The following is a 20,441-nucleotide window of genomic DNA, read 5'->3' as shown; positions in this document are numbered from 1 at the left end:
TTTCTAGTCCAAAGATCCAAAGTCCTCCTACAAAGTTCTAGTTAAACACATTCAGGTCTACCACAGCAACACCACATATTTCTGTAAACAATTTCACTCTTAGTTAGAGTTTCTATTATTAGGATAAAACAGCATCACCAAAAGTAACATGGGGAGGAGATTATTTCAGTTGACAAGTCTCAGGTCACACTTCATAACTGAGAAATACCAAGGAAGGAACTCAATGCATCTGGAAGCAACAATTGACATAGAGGCCAAGGAGGAATACTCATTAGTTCTTCCTAACTTGTTCAGTCTGTTTTCTTATACTATCCAGGAATATCTGCCCAGTGGTGGCACCACACATTGTGGACTGGACACTTCTGCATTAATCATTAATTAAGAAACTGCTCTACGGATTTGCCATCAGGCCAATGTACTTGGGAATTTTCACAGTTGAAGATCCTTTTATTTAAACGATTGTAGGTTATTTCAAGTTGGCAAAAAATAAGCAGAAAAAAATACTATCTCTACATACAAATGTTTATGTATAAATATGTATCATAATACATATATTTGCACATATACATATGTGTGTCTATAATTATATGCATAAGTATGTATGTATATATACAAATATGTATGTTTGTTTAAGTACATACATAGGTAAATGTTCTTCTGATGAAAGTAACTTCATTGTTTGATATAATTTTATTAGTTATAATTAATTATATAAAAATAAATCCAAATAACATTTTCTTCTTGGATCTTTTGATTTTATTAACCATTGAAAAGTCTATGAAGAGTTCAATTATAGTATAAATTTCAAAACATACTTTAATACTCTAAGACAGAACACAAAAATCATAATGCCCAAAGTCATTAAAATTGAGACTTTATAATCACAATAGGGTTATTATATAAACTAAGATAATGGACATTCTAGTTCATTTTAGACAGTAAAAATAATGCAATGGAAAGTAGATGTTACCTGTTTGTAAGCAGAGAGTATTGTGCACATTCCTGTGTTGTTACTCTTCAACTGTTACCATGGACACTGCATAAAAACCAGCTTCCTAGCTTCTTATACCCGGGTGTGGACATGAGAAAGGACCCATCCTCTGTAATCAGCTATATAGATGGCCATGACAGAGGAGCCAAGGGTTCTGCTGCTCTCATTATTACACCTTGGCTGGAGTGTAGTGGTCACTAAGCCAACCTTCACTTTTCTTGTGTTTCATATTTCATTGGTCATAGCAGATATTATAGCAAAGAATAAAGTTGATAAACCAGTCTCTTAAAAATCACTAAATCGTAGGAGTGACCCAGACCTCCTGAACATGGGTGTCAGTAAGGAGGACTGGGCAGTCTATAGGGCCTCTGGTAGTGGATCAGTATTTATTTCTAGTGCACAAATGGACTTTGGGAGCCCATTCCACACTCCCAGCCTAGACACATGGGGAGGGCATAGGCTCTGCTCCAAATAATGTTATAGAGTTTGAAGATTACACCATGGAAGACCTCACCTTCCCTGGGGAGCAGAAAAGGGATGGGGGATGGGGTCAATAGGGGGTCAGGTGAAGAGGGAAGGGAGAAGGAACTGTGATTGGCATGTAAGACAATATTGTTTGTAATATAAATAAAAAATAGAAAATAAACATTATTGTCACAAAAATATCACTAAATCAAAAAGTAAAATTCATGAGGTAAAAAGTATCTTCAAATTGGAATCAGTTAAGTGTCTTGTGGCAAAGCTACAAAATTTAATATATTTGTACATATATGAGTCTCACAGAAATTAATTTGTGAAGCATAAGGAGCAATGCATAGCACATAACTTTCCTGTAGAAATGGATCTCTAATAGTCAGCAAGACACAATACTCTTATCAGTCATTGAAACTTGATATAGGTAAAATGAATCTCAAAAATTCTTACATATCCCTTTTCACCCAAGGCTAGTGCTCAGAACAACACATTAGACATCCTATCTTATGATGCCAAAGAATGTGGTGCTTTATTCTAGTGGATAGATAGCAGAAAAGGCATTTCATTGCTCATTTTCATGCTTTATGTTATGAGGACATTCAGATGTAATAAATATAAATAATTAGAAAAAATAAAGTTCAGTTAATAGTACAAGTAAAACATTTTTAAGAGAAGATAGAGGGAGGGAGTACGGCGGGGGTGAGGGAAGGAGAGAGGGAGGATGGGAGGAAGGGGGAGGGAGAGAGGGAGGATGGGAGGGAGGGAGGCTGTGGAAAAGTAGCTCATGCCAGCTCATGACAAATACACAGAGGCAAAGTCTTATGAGTAGATCATATCCACTGCTGATGGGAAGACGGGTAACTTTATATGAGATCATCACAGTGCAAGACACACAAGCTGACTACCATCTGTAAAGTGTAGTTTGGCAATTAACAGGACTTAATTTCTTGCAGATAGTCTACATGGGCTGGTGCGAAGCACGGGAGCAAGACTCGCTCCAGGATCGTGTGTACACGCCTGTCTTTCTTGCCCTGAGGGGCTCCTGTCTTTACAAGTTCCCTTCACCTCCAGTAAGTGATTGTAACCAAATGGTTGCATGTGCCAACAGCTCTCTGATGTTGACTGAATGATAGCTATTTATCAATAAAATTCGAGAATGAGGCACAGAGCAGTCAGTAAATAGTTAAGGTCTATCCAAAATAGTTTGTCAAATTTAAGGTTTTGAAGAAATTACATATTTTTGCTTAATTGTAGCAATTCACAATATTGTTGAAAAGAATTCCATGAAGTCATGGGAAAGTATTTAAGGAATGTCTCCTTATAAATGTCAGGAAATTTAATCAATTTGATGAAAAATTAAAGAAATGATGATAGGGTAAGTGATTTGAATTTCTATTGTATAGTTATGAATGTTCCATTCATTTTGTAGTCTGTATTTGAAGTACTTCATTGTGACCATTAAGTGTTCAACTTCTGTTTAAATTTTATTAGTTCTTAATACATAAAATCTCAAAATAATGTCAATATTAACTCTAGGCGTATAAAGCCAAATGTTAAAAGTTTAAATGAAAGGCAGGTGTGATGCGACAAACCTGCAGTCTTGAAGTCACGAAGATTTAAGGAAGAAGATTAGGCACTTAAGGCTGTTCAGGTGTGTATAGTGAGCCTGCCTCAAAACCTGTTATTTAACAAAGAAAAGTAACGGTAAACTTAAACAAAAAAAAAAAAAAAAACTGAAGAGTTCCATGAAATTACCTTAGAAAAAAAAAAAGATGTATATTCAAAAAATACATTAGATTTCCCTACCATAAAAATTGTGTAGATACATCCATTAGATAAAATAAGGTTATATTGTTATCTTGTCTAACAGTATCAAAGAATTCAATACTTAACCACACAGCCATGTTTTCCCGGTTGAGAGCAACATTGTGCAACATGGTTGGAATCCAGACCAAGGGAAGATGCTCACTTTATGGCAACCAGGGTATATAGAGAATAAAAAGACTTGGGTTGTTAATACTCCATGGAAATCCATGTTTCTGATGATTAAACTTCCTTGAATTCTAGATCAACTTCTAAATATTCAGCCATGTCCAAAAATATAATAGACCAGAGGCATCTGTTCAATACATGTATCTTCAGAGATATTAAAATTCTACAGCATTAAACTATCACTTACAATTCAACATGTGGGCATCTATATGGTGTAGTTATTCTAGAACCTAATCCATGCTATGTTCATGATACATTATATTGTATATTCCATGTATATTAATATGTCTGCATGTCTGTTTTCTTGAAAGCCTTGCTTTGTAAACATGTATCTTATAATGAAGTAAAAAGAAATAAATATTTATTTATTATAAACTCAAAATGCCATGCTGGTCAAAGACAGGTTTAATAATGTAATAGATTGGGGAGTTTTAAAGACTGAATCATTATTGTTTTTAATGATTTTACCTACACAAAATTCATAGTACTAGAAAAATGTTTATATTTCTTACTATATTCCTACCTTGAATAATTGTTTTTGCTTAGAGACATAAAATATTTCAAAATAAGAAATGGAACTAACTTTCATACCAGGGATATGTGGGGGTAGGTTATCCACTTTACCGGCACAAGGGGGAGTTGTGTCCAATAATTGATTAATACACTGCTGTGGTTTGGGGAGGATGAATGCCACTATGGAAAATGGGAAACATTATGGTTTCACAAAGGTTTTATAGGGATGACAGGTATCCCAAACACTTTGCAATTAGGGTTTCCTCCAGTAGGATACATGATAATGATACTGATGGGTTAGCCTGGTGATTTTGTCAAGTGAGATCTCCCTGTATAAACTTGTGACCTACAGCACATACTTAATATCCATGTTCAGAGAACAAACAAATTATTTTAAAACACACCAAAACATTGCCAACAACATAAGAAGTTTTCTGAAAATGTATCACAAATGGTGATACATTTTGAATAAACCCAAGTGGTGTAGAACTTTATATGAAATGAACTCCATCACAGATGGAGAGAAAGTAAAGAAACACATCTGTAAATATGTCATTACCTAGGGGAGCAGAACTGCAGTACTAGAACAAACTAACTGTTAACTTCTCTTTTAAAGGTGACCACCTGGGATTGGACACGCGCAGAGAAAACTTTCTCCATATGTGAGATCATGTGCAAGGTTCTCAAGGTATGTGTAACTAGGACATAAATTTTAATTTTATGTATCCTGTAATATCAGGATCTGAGCTCATCAACAGCCCATGAATACAAATAATGAATAAATAAAAGAGAATATGAAGAGAAAAATAAAATGAGAATTAAAGAAGGGGATAGGGGACATATAAAAAGACAGGTGCTCAGAGAGTAAGTCTTTGAAATTAGAAAACATGAAAATACATATAGAAAATACCTATTTGTTTTTGGATCTGACAATCACTATATACCATCAACAAGTTCATTTCTGTCTGACACAAAGAACTCTCACAGCATCAAATCATCAAGAAGAAATCTTAAAAATAATTGAAATGACTTACAACAGTCTACAGGCAGAATTAAAGTGGGATATTTGGAAGAACCATCAATGCAAGTTTCATTTTAAAATTTTACCATGCAGGTTTAATGTCTACATCATGATGTTATGGAAAATATTGCATATAGTAATATTTTTATATAGAAAGTCATGATACAAACCTGAGGCAAACTTGAATTTTCTTCATTTCACAGGTTAATTTTAGTTATCAAATAAAGACAGGTGTTTTCAAGTATAACAAGAGCAATGTATGAATAGAAATATTTATATTAGTTTATAGTAACTATATCTGGTGTTGTGGCACACACCTTTAATCTCAACAGACAGAAGGTAGAGGCAAGTGAATCTCTGTGAATTTGAATCCAGCTTTATCTACATAGCAATTAAAGGTCATCCAGGACTATAAAGTGAGACCATATTTGAAAAACTGAATTCTTCAAATAATGTATAGATTCTTTTAATCATTAGTCACCCTACTGTGGTATAACATAGTTTGAAGCATTTCTGAATCTCTTAAGTGTGCTCTGGTACCATTTCTTCTCTCCCCTCTCTCTTTGTACTTCTTAGTCTCCAGAACAGCTATTCAAGTCTGTCCTACGTGATTCACACAGGAGAAATAATGTGCAGCATTTGACTAGTGTGTCTGACTTACTTCATTTGGTATAACACTTTCCAGCTCCACCCATTTTTTCAGATTTTTTTATAGATTAATAAAATCCCATTGTATATGCACTGTGCATTTATATTCATTCAGCAACTGGTGGACATCTAGGCTAATTCTATTACCTAGTTGTTGCAAATATAACAGTAATGAACTAGGATATTCAAATGTCTGTATAGTAGGATGAAGACAACTATACGTGGGGATATGCCTAGAAATGCAATAGCTAGGCAAGAAGGAACTTTTTTCTAAGTTTCTAAGAAACTTCCAGGTCGTTTTCTGTAAGAACCACGGCAATTTTTATTTCCATCATTGATGTATATGGATTTCCTGCTTCACGTATACTTCCAGTAATTTTTTCATTTGATACCCGTTAGTAATACTCATTCCATTTAATTTGAAGCAGAATCTCAATGAAGTTTTTATTTGTATTTCCCTGGTGGCTAATGATCTTGAACATATTTTGAAAAAAAAATTATTAGTTATTTGTAGTTCTTCTTTTGTGAACTCTTAGTTAAGTTTTATAACCAAAGTTTTTATTGGGTTGTTTGTTTACCTGATAGTTTGTATTATGAGTTCTTTATATATTCTGGTGTCAGGCCTCTGTGTTTTATAGTTATCAAATCATTTCATCCATTTTGCAGGCTTGTTTGACTGTTATCTTCGCTGTGAGAAAGACTGTTTTTAATTTCATGAGGTCACATCTGTTAACTGCTGGTCTTCATTTCTGTGCCACCAGAGTCCTATTCAGAAAGTACTATCTAGGTCTACAAATTGGTGTACACTACAATTTCCCTCTAGAACTTTCAGGATCCCAGATCATATGATGAATCCTTGATCCATTTAGGGTTGAGCTGTATACAGGGTGATAGATGAGGACCCATCTTCATTCTTCATATTCAGTTTTCCTAGCACCAACTAAAGATACTGTAATTTCTCTGATGCATATTTTGTACACCTTTGTAAAAATTCAGATACATGGTATGGAGCCTTGTATCTGGACCATGTGTTCTATTCCAATATGCTTTAGGACTTTCGGGCCTGGACCACAATGCTTTTGTTACTATAAATGTATAGCGTAAAGAGATCAGGTGTGATAATCATTTTCAGAAGTATTATTTTGCTCAGGTTGCTTTAACTATCACGGATTATGTGCTCATTAAGATTTTTAATTAATTCTTTTATTTCTTTTTACATATACAATAATTACAGCATATCCCTTTTCCTATTCTATCTTCAAGCCCATTCATGCTCCCCTCCTTACTGTCTTTCAAGTTTTTGCCTTTTTCCTTTGTAGTTACTTTTATATATGTATAAATTCATAAAGACATCCTCAGTTTTGTATATATGTTTTTAGCACTGACTATATGGTTTTGGATAACAAATTGATGAGTTCTTCCCTGGGGAAAACTATTTCTCCAGCTGTCACCATTTCTTAGTTGACTGCAGTTCTGAGTCCTCAGGGTCCTTCCCCTATCAACTTTCATGTGTTTTTTCTAATTCAGCTTGCAAGTGTTTGGCTGAAAATTTTGAATATGTGATTTCATTGGGACATTGGTCAATCATTTTATTTTCTATTGTATCTTTATCTGGTTACAGTATAGTAGGAATATACTAGCTTCATAAACATTTGCTAACTTTCTTTCCCTAATTTATGCCACAGTTTGAGAAAATTTCTGTTATTTCTTCACTAAAGGTCTGCTGAAATTCACTATAGAATATACCTGGGCCTAGGCTTTGTTCCATTGAGATGTATTTACTTACTAGTTCAATCTGATTGCTTGCTATAGATCTCTTTACTTTATATCATCTTGTTTTAAGTATCATAGGTTATGTACAAGTATTAATTTACTCATTTGTCTTAGACTTTCCAGTTTATTATAATAGAAAACTTACATATCTTATATAACCTAATGATTGTGTGCATCCAATTGGTATCTGTCTTTTATATAAATGTATTTTTGAGAGAGAGTTCCACTATGTACCTCTGGTTGTCCTGGAACTTATTATGTAAATGAGGCTGGCTACAAACACAACAAAATACATCTGCTTCTGCCTCTACCTCCCAAGTGCTATATTTAAATGCATGAATCTTTTTTTAATATTTATTTTTAGCATTTTAATCATGTATATGGGGAGTATATGCACATGAATGCAAATAGTACTCACACAGGTCAGAGGTGTCCGATTCACCTGGACTTGTGGTTACAAGAATTTGTAAGCTACCTGATGTGGGTGCTCAGAAACAAATTCAGTTCCTAGGGAAGAATAATATGTACTCTTAATCACTGAGTCATCTCTCCAATCCTATTTTTTTTCTGTCTACTAATTTGGTATTTTTGATCCCTTTTCTAGAGCAATAGACCTGCTTCATTGTACTATAGTTTTGGTAAATTTTCTTTTGATTCTAGGATTTTTGTTTCCTTCTTGATTTCTTCAAATTCCCATTTATCGCCCAATTGTATACTATTTAATCATCATGGTCCTGTCTTATTTGTTTGTTTGTTTGCTGTTTCTATTAATTTCTAGATTCATTCCTCTGCAGTCAGAGAGACTGCGGTAAATTTCAATTTTCTTACTAGGTAGCCTAATATATGATCTATTTTAGAGAAAGTTCTGTACACTTATAAGAACAATGTGTATTCTGTAGGTTTAGATGTAACATTCTATAGATTTCTGTTAAAACTATTGGATCAATTGTATCAGTTAAATCAAATATTAGCCTGTTTCTTTTGAGTACAGAAGAACTGTTAATTGGTGTCAGTAGAGCATTGAAGGGATCTATTTTAGTTTTGTTCTCGTGTTAATATATGATTCACATCTGGAAGCATTTGTCTCATAAAATTTAATGCACTTTTATCTAGGACATATGTGTGTGAAATGGTGATGCCTTCTTGATAAACTATTTCTGAAGTCAGAATGCTTTCTATGTGAATTTGCTTGGAATACCTTTATACGTCCTTAATATGACATTTGTCCATTGTGATGAAGCAAATTTCTTGGAAAAAAAATATGGTTCTTGGAAACAACCAAACAAAATGGTCTCTGACCATTGACTCCATCAGGCCTTGTCTTTTCATTGTGAAATTAAGATGATAATTATTGATTTCTGTCATTATCAGTGTTTTGTTTCAATTCTTCTTTTGCTTTGCATTATTCCAGCGTGATTATTCTTTTCTGTGGATTCTTAAATGAATTATTTTTTCTTTCATTGCAATGATTCACTGAAATCACTTCTGTATGTCTGGCTGAGAGGTTATAAATTTAATTTTTAAAACAATTTTTATCACAGGAAGTTTTTGTTTAATTTTGCAATATACTTTTGCTGAGTATAGTAGCCTAAATTCATGGTTGTTGTCTTTGAAAACTTGTAATGCATATACCCAGTTCATTTTGGCTTTTAAAATTCCACTTTATTGATAAAGTATTATTCTAGTGGGCTTATCTTTATGTGACTGTGTGTTCCATTCTTGTTATTTTTAAATATGATTTACAATATATTTCTTTGCTTTCTGTATTTAGCAATCCTTTGTCTGACCTTATCTGTTAGGTTTCCTAAATACACCCCGAATCTAGATTCACATCTCCAACCCTATGAGTTTGAGGCAAGCCTGGTCTATAGAGCGAGTGCCAGGACAGGCTCTAAAGCAATACAGAGAAACTCTGCCTCAAAAAACCAAATAAATAAACAAATAAACAAGCAAATAAGTAAATAAATGATAAGAGTAAAACAGGGCGTCTCCTGGGGCCTGGGGTCTGCTCATGATTGGAGAACCCCACTAAGGTGGACCAGCCTGTCCAGAGTCAGCAAGTGTCCTAGTCCCACCTCCACCCACAGAAGAAGCCCTCCTTCTGGTGCACTGCTCAGAGCCTCCTGAGGATTGGGGACTGCTTGCATGTATGGGGGAAGCCCATCCTCATAGACTGGCCTATCTAGAATCTGCCAGCATTCTGGTTCCACCTACAAACATGATAGGCAATAATTTTGGGCCTGTTTCTGTCCTGTCCTATGGGGCCCTGCCTGGGGCCTCCTGAGGCCGGGGGCCTGTGCATACTTGGGGGAGCCCACCCAGGCAGAATGGTAGCATAGACACTGAGATAAAAATTAATGAATGGGACCTCCTGAAACTGAGAAGCTTCTGTAAGGCGAACGAAACAGTCAACAAGACAAAATGGCAACCAAAAGAATGGGAAAAGATATCCACCAACCCCACATCTGACAGAGGACTGATCTCCAAAATATATGGAGAAACTCAAAAAGCTAGTTGCCAAAACACCAAATGATCCAATTAAAAAGTGGGGTACAGACCTAGAGAACTCTGAATAGAGGAATCGAAAATGGCTGAAAGACCCTTGAGAAAATGTTCAACATCTTTAGACATCAGGGAAATGCAAATCAAAACAGCTCCTCATGAGGTAGCATCTTACTCCTGTCAGAATGGCTAAAATAAAAAAAAAAAAAAACACCAATGACAGTTTAGGCTGGAGAGGATGTGGAGAAAGGGGAACACTCCTCCACTGCTGGTGGAGTACAAACTCATACAGCCACTTTGGAAACTAGTATGGCAGTTCCTCGGTAAAATGGGACTCAATCTATCTCAAGATGCATCAGTTCCTCTCTTGGGCATATACCCAAAAATGCACATTCATACAACAAGGTCATCTGTTCAACTATGTTCATAGCAGCATTATTTGCAATAGCCAGAACCTGGAAGCAACCTACAGGCCCCTCAACGAAGCATCGATAAAGAAGATGTGGTATATTTACACGATGGAGTACTACTCATCAGAAAAAAAAATGGAATCTTGAAATTGGCTTGCAAATGGATGAAATTAGAAGAAACCATCCTGAGTAAGGTAACCCAGTCACAAAAAGACAAACATGGTATGTACTCAATCATACATGGTTTTTAGACAAAGGATTACCAGTCTACAATCCACATCTCCAGAGAAGCTAGGAAACAAGGAGGACCCTAAGAGATACATAATGGTCCCCTGGAGAAGGGAAAAGGACAAGATCTCCCAAGAAAATCAGGATCATGGGGGAAGGGGAGAGGGAGTTAGGAGGAAGAGGAAGGGAGAGGTGGTCATGAGGGAGCAGGAAGACTGAGTCAGAGAAAGAATAAAGGAGAACAAGAAAAGGGATGCCATAATAGAGGGGGCCATTATAGGTTTTAAGAGAAATCTAGCATTAGAGAAATGTCCAGAGATCTACAAGGATGACCCCAACTACCTTAAATGCCCTTCCCTATCAGGATTGAGATGGCAGCAAAAGCAGATACGCACAGGTAAACACTGGGCTGAACTCCTGGAATCCAGTTCCAGACAGGGGAGAGTAATGAGAAAAGGAATCAAGACCAGGCTGGAGAAACCCACAGAAATTTCTATCCTGAACAAGGTTGGAGTTCATGGAACACAGTCTGATACCTGGGAAACCAGCATAGGACCGACCCAGATTCCCTGAATGTGGTGTTAGTTAGGAGGACTAGGCAGTCTATAGGGCCTCTGGTTTTGGATCAGTATTTATACTAGTATACAAATGGGCACCCATTCCACATAGAGGGATACTCCCTCAGCCTAGACACATAGAGGAGGGCCTAGGTCTTGCTCCAAATGCTATGACAGACTTTGAAGACTCCACATGGAAGGCCTCACCCTCTCTGCAGAGCAGAAAGGGGATGGGCTGGGGTTTCTGGGAGAACAGGAGAGGACAAAAGGGTTCAGGAACTGGGATTGACATATAAAATAAGCTTGTTTCAGCTTTGAATTTTAAAAAATTATAAAAAAAAAGAAATTAAAGTCCAAGACTTTCAATACTAAATGCTGATTCCAGTAACCAAAATGTACACATACGAATAATCATTTCGAAAATAAGTCAATTTAAAAACAAATAAAAGTAAAACATGTAAATAAGATTTAATTTTTATTTGTGTAGTTTTTATGTATGGATTTATACACATCATGGCATGCAACACCTTTGGACATTGAATTTCTTATATTTGCCATCTCTTGTTTGGATCCCTTTGTTTAATTTTTCCAAGGCATCCCCAAAGACCCAATGTACTAATTCAGATTTTGATTGACCTATACACTGCCTTGCAATCCCCATTTCATGATGTTTTCCTCATCTTCATTCTATCAGGATGCTTACCGAGACCTATGCTCCTAAATCAGAAGAGCCCTTAACCCAAGCAAGCATTTCTCAGGAATGGTGTATGATGACTGAAGGATTCAGTCTCCTTGCCTCATTAGGAAATTAATATTCAAACGATGAACAATCCTCTTTTCCAACGTTCAAAATAAAAGTCACTCACCAACACAATGGAGCTTAAACCCAAGTACTCTCTCTGCCTTTTCCCAAATACAATGACTCCCTGGCTGTCATTATGTTTGCTTGCCATTAATGTTGTGTCATTTGCTCACCTGATTCAAGGCACGTACCAGGCTATATTGGGAGAAATGCCAGCAAAGAGTACCGCTTACTCCAGTAAAATGCTATAATAGTAACACTAATAATCCCACATAAATTTTATAAAATGTGAAATAAGTAAACAATTTAAACTAACCGATAATCCACAAAACTTTTCTAGTTAGTGAATATTTGAATGGAAAATACCAGAAGATAATATGGATGAAGACTAATTCTAGAAAATGGGTTGTGTGGCAAATCAATCTCAAGCATCTGTTCCTTAGAAAGGAAATTATTTGAAATCCTGTATGCAACTTAAATTAATGAACATCTGTTAAAAAATTTCCCATAGTCTTTTTGCATTAATACTTTTGGAACTTCACATAAAAGAAAATTTCTAATTTACAAATACACTATCATATATGCTCTTGGAAACACCTGACCTTCAAATCCTACAATATTATGTAAGTTAAATTTCAGTTTTAGCATTAAGAAAAATGACCTGAATTCTTTTTCTGAATACATTATCCAAAAACAGATATATAAACTATTGAAACATCACTAAAATGTATTTAGAGTAATTTTTCAAAATGACAAGTCACAGTTTGTATGCCATGTCCTTCCTCTATCAATGATCAAATCAATTTTACTATTGTTCATATTACTCTCTATCCTCCATGCTATTTAGGCTTTATGAAGTTTCAAGAATAAAATAGCTGTTCTACTGAATATCAACATCCTTAGAGGAAGAAAAGTGCAGATCACAGCTATGTTATCAGGATCTCACGCTACTGCTTCCTAGGAGAAGCAATGATTTTCCATGTGCTGTGCTATCTTTACCAACTGTGTTGCTAATACTGTTTAATAAGAATAAATATTTTCTTTAGAAAAATACATGAAATTGAGTCATAAAGTTCTAATAATGAAGTAGTTCATATTGGCTTGTTTTCCCTTTCTTTTGGTTTGGGGAAAAACTTAAATTTATATTAGATAAGCAAAATAGTGTCTTAAGCTTTTTTAAAAAAGTATTTCCATTTGGCACACTATTTTTTCCTAAGTAATAGAATGCAACATTTGAAATCTACCTCTGGGAATATAAACACATACTTTCTTCTTCTCAAAACTTAGAATTCTCTTTATATAATTTTTTTTGCCTCAGCCTCCAAAAGATCAGAATTCCAGAATGTACTCCACTCCCAGTGAAAACATTATTTATAGCATTCTTTTTTGTGTGTCTTTGCATGTGTGTATGTGTCTCTCTGTGTTCATGCCTCTTTATATATCTTTGTGTATTGTGTACAAATGTATTAGAGTATTGTGATACTTGATGCAATATTTTTGAAATCCATTTTATTAAAATATTGAATAATATTAAATTTGCACAGCCTTTACAAATTTGGAAATACACTCTGTATTATAATAGGTGTCTGTCTTCGTTACTTTTCTACTGTTGCGACAAATCAGTATGAATAAAGCAATGTAGAAAAGAAAACATTTAATTGATGTGTTGTGTTAGAGTTCATGATGGCACAGGAAAGCAACAGAAACAGATGAAAAGTCACATCTTGATCCACAAGCAGAAGGCAGAGAGGACACTGGAAATGGCAGGATTTGCTTTTGAAATTTGAAAGCTCAACCCCAGGGACTCACCACATCCAATAAAGCCGTATTTTCATTCTTGCCACATAATTCCACACATTCTTCAAACACATTACACAGATTGAGGGACATTCTCATTCAAACCACAGCAGTAGCCATGGATTTCATATGAATATAGTTATGGTGATCTATTTTTTAGGAGACTTATTTTTGTTTCGTTTTTTCATTATATACTAAATGGTATTTATTTCAGAGTATTTTCTTGCACAAATTCCACAAAAACTAGCTGAGATGATAATTTGTGACCCAGTAATAGCATGTATAAATGTCAGGGGGCCTAGGTTAGAATTCTGGCATTTGTAGTAACCACAGCATTAATATATATATATATATTGCCTCCTCCTACATGAAAGCTGAGCAAGGTGTCCCACCATAGGGAATGGGCTCCAAAAAGCCAGTTCATGCAACATGAATAAATCCTGATCCCATTGTCAGAGGTCCCACAGACCAAGCCACAAAAATATCTCCCACATTCAGAGGGCCCAATTTAGTCCCATGCAGGCAACCTAGCAGTCAGTCCAGATTACATGAACTCCCAGTAGCCCAGGAAGGCTGTCTGATCAAGACCCCCCTTGCTGAAGAATCCCATCTCCCTCTCTCTGTCTAGACTCTAGAAGATCAGTCCATTTCTTTCCTGCGGATCTCTGCATTGGCTTCCATCAGATACTACGCAAAGGTTCTATGATGACAATTAGAGTAATCATCAACTTGATTTCAGGAGAAGACCAGAACAGGAACCCCCTCCACTATTGCTAGGAGTCTTATCTGGGGCCAAACGTACAGATTCCTGGGAATTTCCCTACCACCAGGTTTCTCTGTAACTGTGTACTAGCTACCTCTATCAAGATGTCTCTTTCATTTGCCTTCTTTTCTGTTCCTCTCCAACTCAACCATCCTGATCTTTCATAATTTCATTCCCTATTCCCTCCCCCATACTCTCCTGTCCCCATTATCAAAGGAGATCTTATCTATTTCTCCTTCCTAGGTTGATTAGTATGTGTACATGGTAGGGTCCCCCTTGTTACCTATCTTCTTCATGGCTGTGGATTGTAGCCTGGTTTGGGTTTGTTTTACATCTAATATTCACCTATGAATTAGTACATATCTTGTTTGTCTTTCTGGTGCTGTGTTACCTCACTCACAATGATTTTTTTTTCCAGTTCCTTCCTTTCACCTGCAAATTTCATGTCCTTTTTTCAACAATGAGTAATACTGCATTGTGTAAATGCTCCACATTTTTCTTACCCATTCTTTGCTTGCGGGGTGGCAGTTAGGTTGTCTTCAGGTTCTGTCTATTCCAAATGATTCTGGTATGAATATAGTTGAGCAAGTTCCATTGTTACCACAGGATGATTCAGCATCCTTTGGTTATAAGACCAAGAGAGGTACTGCTGGGCCTTGAGGTAGATTGAATCCCAGTTTTCTGAGAAACCACTATACTGATTTCCAAAGAGACTGTACTAGTTTGCACTCCTACTAGCAATAGATGTGAGTTACTCTTACTCCACATCCTCTCCAAAATAGGCTGTCATTAGTGTTTTCAATCTTAAAATTGTGGCAGGTATAAGATGGTATCTAAAAGTCATTTTCAGCTGCATCTCCCCGATGACTAAGAATGGTGAGCAATTCCTGAAATGTCTTTGAGCCATTTAAGGTTCTTCTGTTGAGAATTCTCTGTTTATATCTGGGCCAATTTTTTTTATTGAATTATTTGTTTTATTGATGTCTAGCTTCTTCAATTCTTTATATATTTTGGAGATCAGCCTCTATAAGATGTAGGGTTGGTGAAGATATTTTCTTATTCTGTAGGATTCTGTCTTGTCCTATTTACTATGTCCTTTTCCTTGTGGAAGCTTGTCAGTTTCAGGAGTTCCAATTTATTCATTGTTGTTTTAAGGGTCTATGCTGCTATTGTTATATTTAGGAAGTGGGTTCCAGTGTCAATGCATTCAAGGATACTTCTCACCTTTGTTCTTGCCAGTGAACTGGATTTATATTTAGGACTTTGATCCACTTGTATTTGAAATTTATGTGTATCTATTTGCATTCTTTCACAAGTAAACATCCAGTTGTAACATCAACATTTATTGAAGTCTATTGTAGCATTCTTTGCTTCATTGTCAAAACTCAGATGTTCATACATGTGTGGGTTAATGTCACAGGCTTCAGTTCAATTCCATTGACCCACTTGTCTGTTTTTATGCATATACTAAGTTCTTTTTATTACTATTATCTTTATAGTAAGAGCTGTAAGTCGGGGATGGTGATGTCTCCAGAAGTTTGCTATCCTGGGCTTATTATTATTCCTCATGAAGTTGAGTACTGTTTGTTTTGAGGTATATAAACAATTGTGTTGGGATTTTGATGGGGATTGCATTAAATCTATATATTATTTTTGGTAAGATTGTCATTTTTACAAAGTTAATTCTACCTATCAAAGAGTACTGGGGATATTCCTATTATCTGCTATCTTCTTCAATTTCTTTCTTCAAAGACTTGAAGTTCTTGTTATACAGGTCTTCCCCTTCTTTGGATCCTTACCAAAATATATTTTATATTATTTGTGAATGATATAAAGTGTGTTGTTTCTCAGACCTTGTATCATTTCTATGTAGGAGGGCTTCTGCTTGTTTTTCAGTTACTTTTGTATATGCTGCCACATTGCTCAATGTGTTTATCAGCTTTAAGGAGTTCCCTGGAAGGATTTTTGGGGTCACTTACTTATACTATCATATCATCTACTAATAGCAAAAGTTTGACTTCTTCATTTCCAATATTTATCCCTTTGATCTCTTTTTGTTGTGTTATTGCTCTAGCTAGAACTTAAGAGTATTATCTTGAATAGATACGGTGAGAATAGATAGTCTTGTCTTGTTCCTAATATTAGTGGAATTATTTTGAGTTGATCTCTATAAAGTGAGATTTTGGCTGTTGGCTTTCTGTATATGTAGTATCCCTTGTCTCTCCTAGCCCTTTATTATGAATTTGGATTTTGTCAAAGACTTTGTAGTATCTCATGGGATGATATTGTTTACATAGTGGATGACATTGACAAATTTTCATATTTTGAAACAACTTGTATCACTGGGATGAAGCCTACTTGATCATGGTGGATGGATGATTGTGTGTGTGTGTGTGTGTGTGTGTGTGTGTGTGTGTGTGTATGTCCTTGGATTCAGTTTCCCAGTATTTTGAGTATTTTTGCACCAATGCTCATGAGTGATTTTTGTCTGTAATTCTCTTTCATTGTTGATTCCTTTGTGGTATGAGAATCAGGGTAACTGTCACCTCATATAAAACAGTTTGGCAATGTCCCATATGCTTCTACTGTGTAGAAGGAATGGAGTTAGCATTTCCTTGAAATTCTGGTAGAAATCTGTGCTGAAGCCATCTGGTCCTGAACTTTTTAGGGTTGGGAGATTTTAATGACTGTTTTTGTTTCCTTAAGTGTCATAAGACTATTTAAATTATTTATTTAATCTTGTTTTAATTTTGGTATGAGGTGCCTAGCCAGAAAATTGTTCATTTCTTTTTAGATTTGCCAGTTTTATGAAGTACATATTTTTGAAGTGTGACCTGATGATTCTTTGGAATTTCACAGTGCCTGTTTTTATGTCTCTCTTTTCATTTCTAATTTTGTTAATTTGGATATTCCTTCTGTGTCTTTTGGTTAGTTTGCATTAGTTTTTGTCTATCTTGTTGATTTTCTGGAAAAGCCAACTATTTGTTTCATTGATTATTTTTCAATTGTTCTTTTTATTTCTATTTTGTTGATTTCATCTGACAATTTGATTATTTCCGGTTGTCTACTTCTCCTGGATGAGTTTTCCTTTTCCTTCTCATCATTCTTCTTTTTCCTCTCCCTCTTCCTATTCCCCCGACCACCCTCTCTCTCTCTCTCTCTCTCTCTCTCCTCCTCCTCCTCCTCCTCCTCCTCCTCCTCCTCCTCCTCCTGGGGCTTTTAAGAGTGCTAAGGCACTTAGTCCTATGAACTTTCCTTGTAGCACTGCTTTCATTGTGTCCCATAAGTTTGGGTATGAATTTCTTTTGGTATTTATTTCTTGATCTAGTGGTTATTCGGTTAAGCATTATTCCATTTCTCTGAGATTGTAGGCTTTCTGCAATTTGTGTTGTATTGTACCAATTTAAGCCATAGTGATCCAATAAGATTTGGGAGATTCTTCCAGGTTTTATTCTTCTTGCACCTACTTGGATTTGTGATACACTATATACTCAGTTTTAGAGAGGGTTCCATGAAATGCTGAGAAGAAGATTTATTCTTTTGTGTTCCGGTGGAATGTTCTATATATGTCTGTTATTTCTCTTCTAAATTTGTTTGTCAGGCATGTCCATTGATGAGAGTGGGATATTGAAATTTCCAATTACTACTATGTGTGGCTTGATATGTGGTTTAAGCTTTAGTGATGTTTCTATTATAAATGTGGGTACCCTTGTATTTGGGGCATGAATATTCAGTATTGAGACTGCATCTTGTAGGATTTTTCCTGTGATGAATTAAATATCCTCTTCCATCTCATTTGATTAATTTTAGCATGATGCCTTTTTTGTTAAATATTAGGGTAGTCACTTTAGCTTGTTTTTTAGGCCATTTGATTTGCAAAATATTTACCCAACCTATTATTCTGAAGTAATGTCTTTCTTCAAAGTTGAGATGAGTTTCTTGTATACAGTAAAAGGATGGATCCTATTTTTGTACCCATACTGTTACCACGTGAATTGAGTCCATTGGCTTTAAGGGATATTAAAGACCAGACCAGTGATGGTTAATTTCTGTTTTAATTTTTTTTCTGGTGTTGGTGGTAGAGGTAGTGAGTATGTGTTTCCTTATTTTGGCACTTGGTTGTATGGGATTATATATTGCCTGTGATTTTTTTTGGGTGCAGCTAATATCCTTGGGTTGGCATTTTCCTTCTTGTGCTTTCTGTAGGGTTAAATTTATGGATAGTTACTGTTTAAATCTCATTTTGTCATTGAGTAGCTTGTTTTTTCTCTGTCTATGGTGAAAGTTTTTCTGGGTGTAGTAGTCTGGACTGGCATCCATCATCTCTTACTGCCAGAAAAATATCTGTTCAGAACCTTCTGGCTTTCAGAGTTTCAATTGAAAAGTTGGATTTTATGCTAATTGGTCTTCCTTTATATGTTTTGTGGCCTTTATTCTTTGCAGCTCTTAATATTCTTTCTTTATTGTGTGTGATTATTATTACTGTTTTGATTATTATGTGAAGGGAGGACTTTATTTTTTTGTTTGTTTTTTGTTGTTTGGTTGGTTGGTTTGTTGGTTGGTTTTTTGCTTTTGAGACAGGTTTTTCTCTCTGTAGCTTTTGTTTTTTAGATCAAGCTGCCCTCGAACTCACAGAGATCCATCTGGCTCTGCCTCCCAAGTGCTGGGATTAAAGGCATAGGCCACCACTGCTCAGAAGACAGGGGAATTTTATTTTTGTTCCAGTCTATTTGGTTTTGTGTAAGCTTTTTATATATTCATAGGCATGTCTTTTTATGATGGGAAAGCTTTCTTCTATGGTTTTGCTGAATATAGTGTCTACACATTTGAGCTGGTATTCTTATTCTGTCCCTATTATTCTTAGGTTAGGTTGTTCATGGTGTGTCAGATTTTGTTGATGTATTTATTATGACTTTGTTCAATTTAATGTTTTCTTTAACTGATCAATCTATTTCCTCTATCTTATCACATTGTCTAACATTCTGTCAGTTACATTTGAATCTTTAGCTCCTGTTAATTTCCCCAGACTTCCCCTTTCCAGAATTCCCTCAGTTTGTGTTTTCTTTAATTCCTCTACTTTGATTTTCAACTCTTGAACTGTTTCTTTAACTTATTTGACCGTTTTTTTCCCTCTGTCCTTCTTTAAGGGATTTATTCATTTACTCCTTTTTTATCATTTTCTTCTTTTTCTTGATTTCTTTAAGGGAACTTTTTGTTGTTTTAAAGGCCTTTATCATGTTAATAATGATATTTTGAAATTTTTATAATTCTGCTTCATCTGTGTTGGTATGTTCTGATCTTGCTGTTGCAGAACCACTAGATTATAATGTTGCCTTATTGCCCTTTATGTTTTTTAATGTATTTTTACACTGCTATCTATCCATTTGCATTTGGGACAATTATAGTTACATGTGTTGATTCTCCAATCAATGCAGGTGGTACCTGTGCCTTCAGGAACTGATGTTGACTGGCTACTTGGGCTCTTCCTCTATTCTGTTCACCAACCCCACATCTGACAGGGGGCTGATCTCTAAAATATATGAAAAAACTCAAAAAGCTAGATACCAAAACACCAAATAATCCATTTAAAAAGTGGGGTACATCCTCACTTTCCAATTACTTATGTCTAAGACCTTAGAGTCATGCCTGAAAGCTCTTGTTATTATAACTTTGTTATTGAACATTGTGTAGCCTCTCTTAGTCCACAAAACCTTCAGCATTTCTGCTTGCTCTTTAGTCTTCCTCATGAATATTCTTATAGCCCACACTCAGTCTGTAGAAGTTTCAGTGAGCTTTATGAAGAGTATTCTCTGAGGCTTCCAAGAAGTTCTATTATTGTCTACCATTTTCAAATTTTTGTAATAATTTTATTGTTTGCCTTATTGTACTCAAACCAAAGCTCATGAAAATGGAAATGCAATATGTTTACGGGTGGTAAATATCCGCCCCACAACAATTTGTAAAGCAGAA

The 20,441-nt window shown here is 35.5% G+C and overlaps 1 protein-coding gene across 1 annotated transcript in view; it reads left to right on the top strand.

The window, feature by feature from the left end:
* Sntg1 (syntrophin gamma 1) overlaps positions 1-20,441 on the top strand; it is a 250,178-nt gene that overhangs the window by 183,264 nt on the left and 46,473 nt on the right. Inside the window, exons 13-14 of the mRNA XM_051197950.1 lie at positions 2,419-2,535; positions 4,587-4,658. Of these exons, the coding sequence (XP_051053907.1) occupies positions 2,419-2,535; positions 4,587-4,658 (189 nt within the window). The remainder of the gene's footprint in view (positions 1-2,418; positions 2,536-4,586; positions 4,659-20,441) is intronic.

The sequence above is a fragment of the Phodopus roborovskii genome, unplaced genomic scaffold (genome assembly GCF_943737965.1).
Source record: "Phodopus roborovskii unplaced genomic scaffold, PHOROB, whole genome shotgun sequence".
NCBI lineage: Eukaryota > Metazoa > Chordata > Mammalia > Rodentia > Cricetidae > Phodopus > Phodopus roborovskii.
This window is presented reverse-complemented; position numbering and strand designations above follow the sequence as displayed.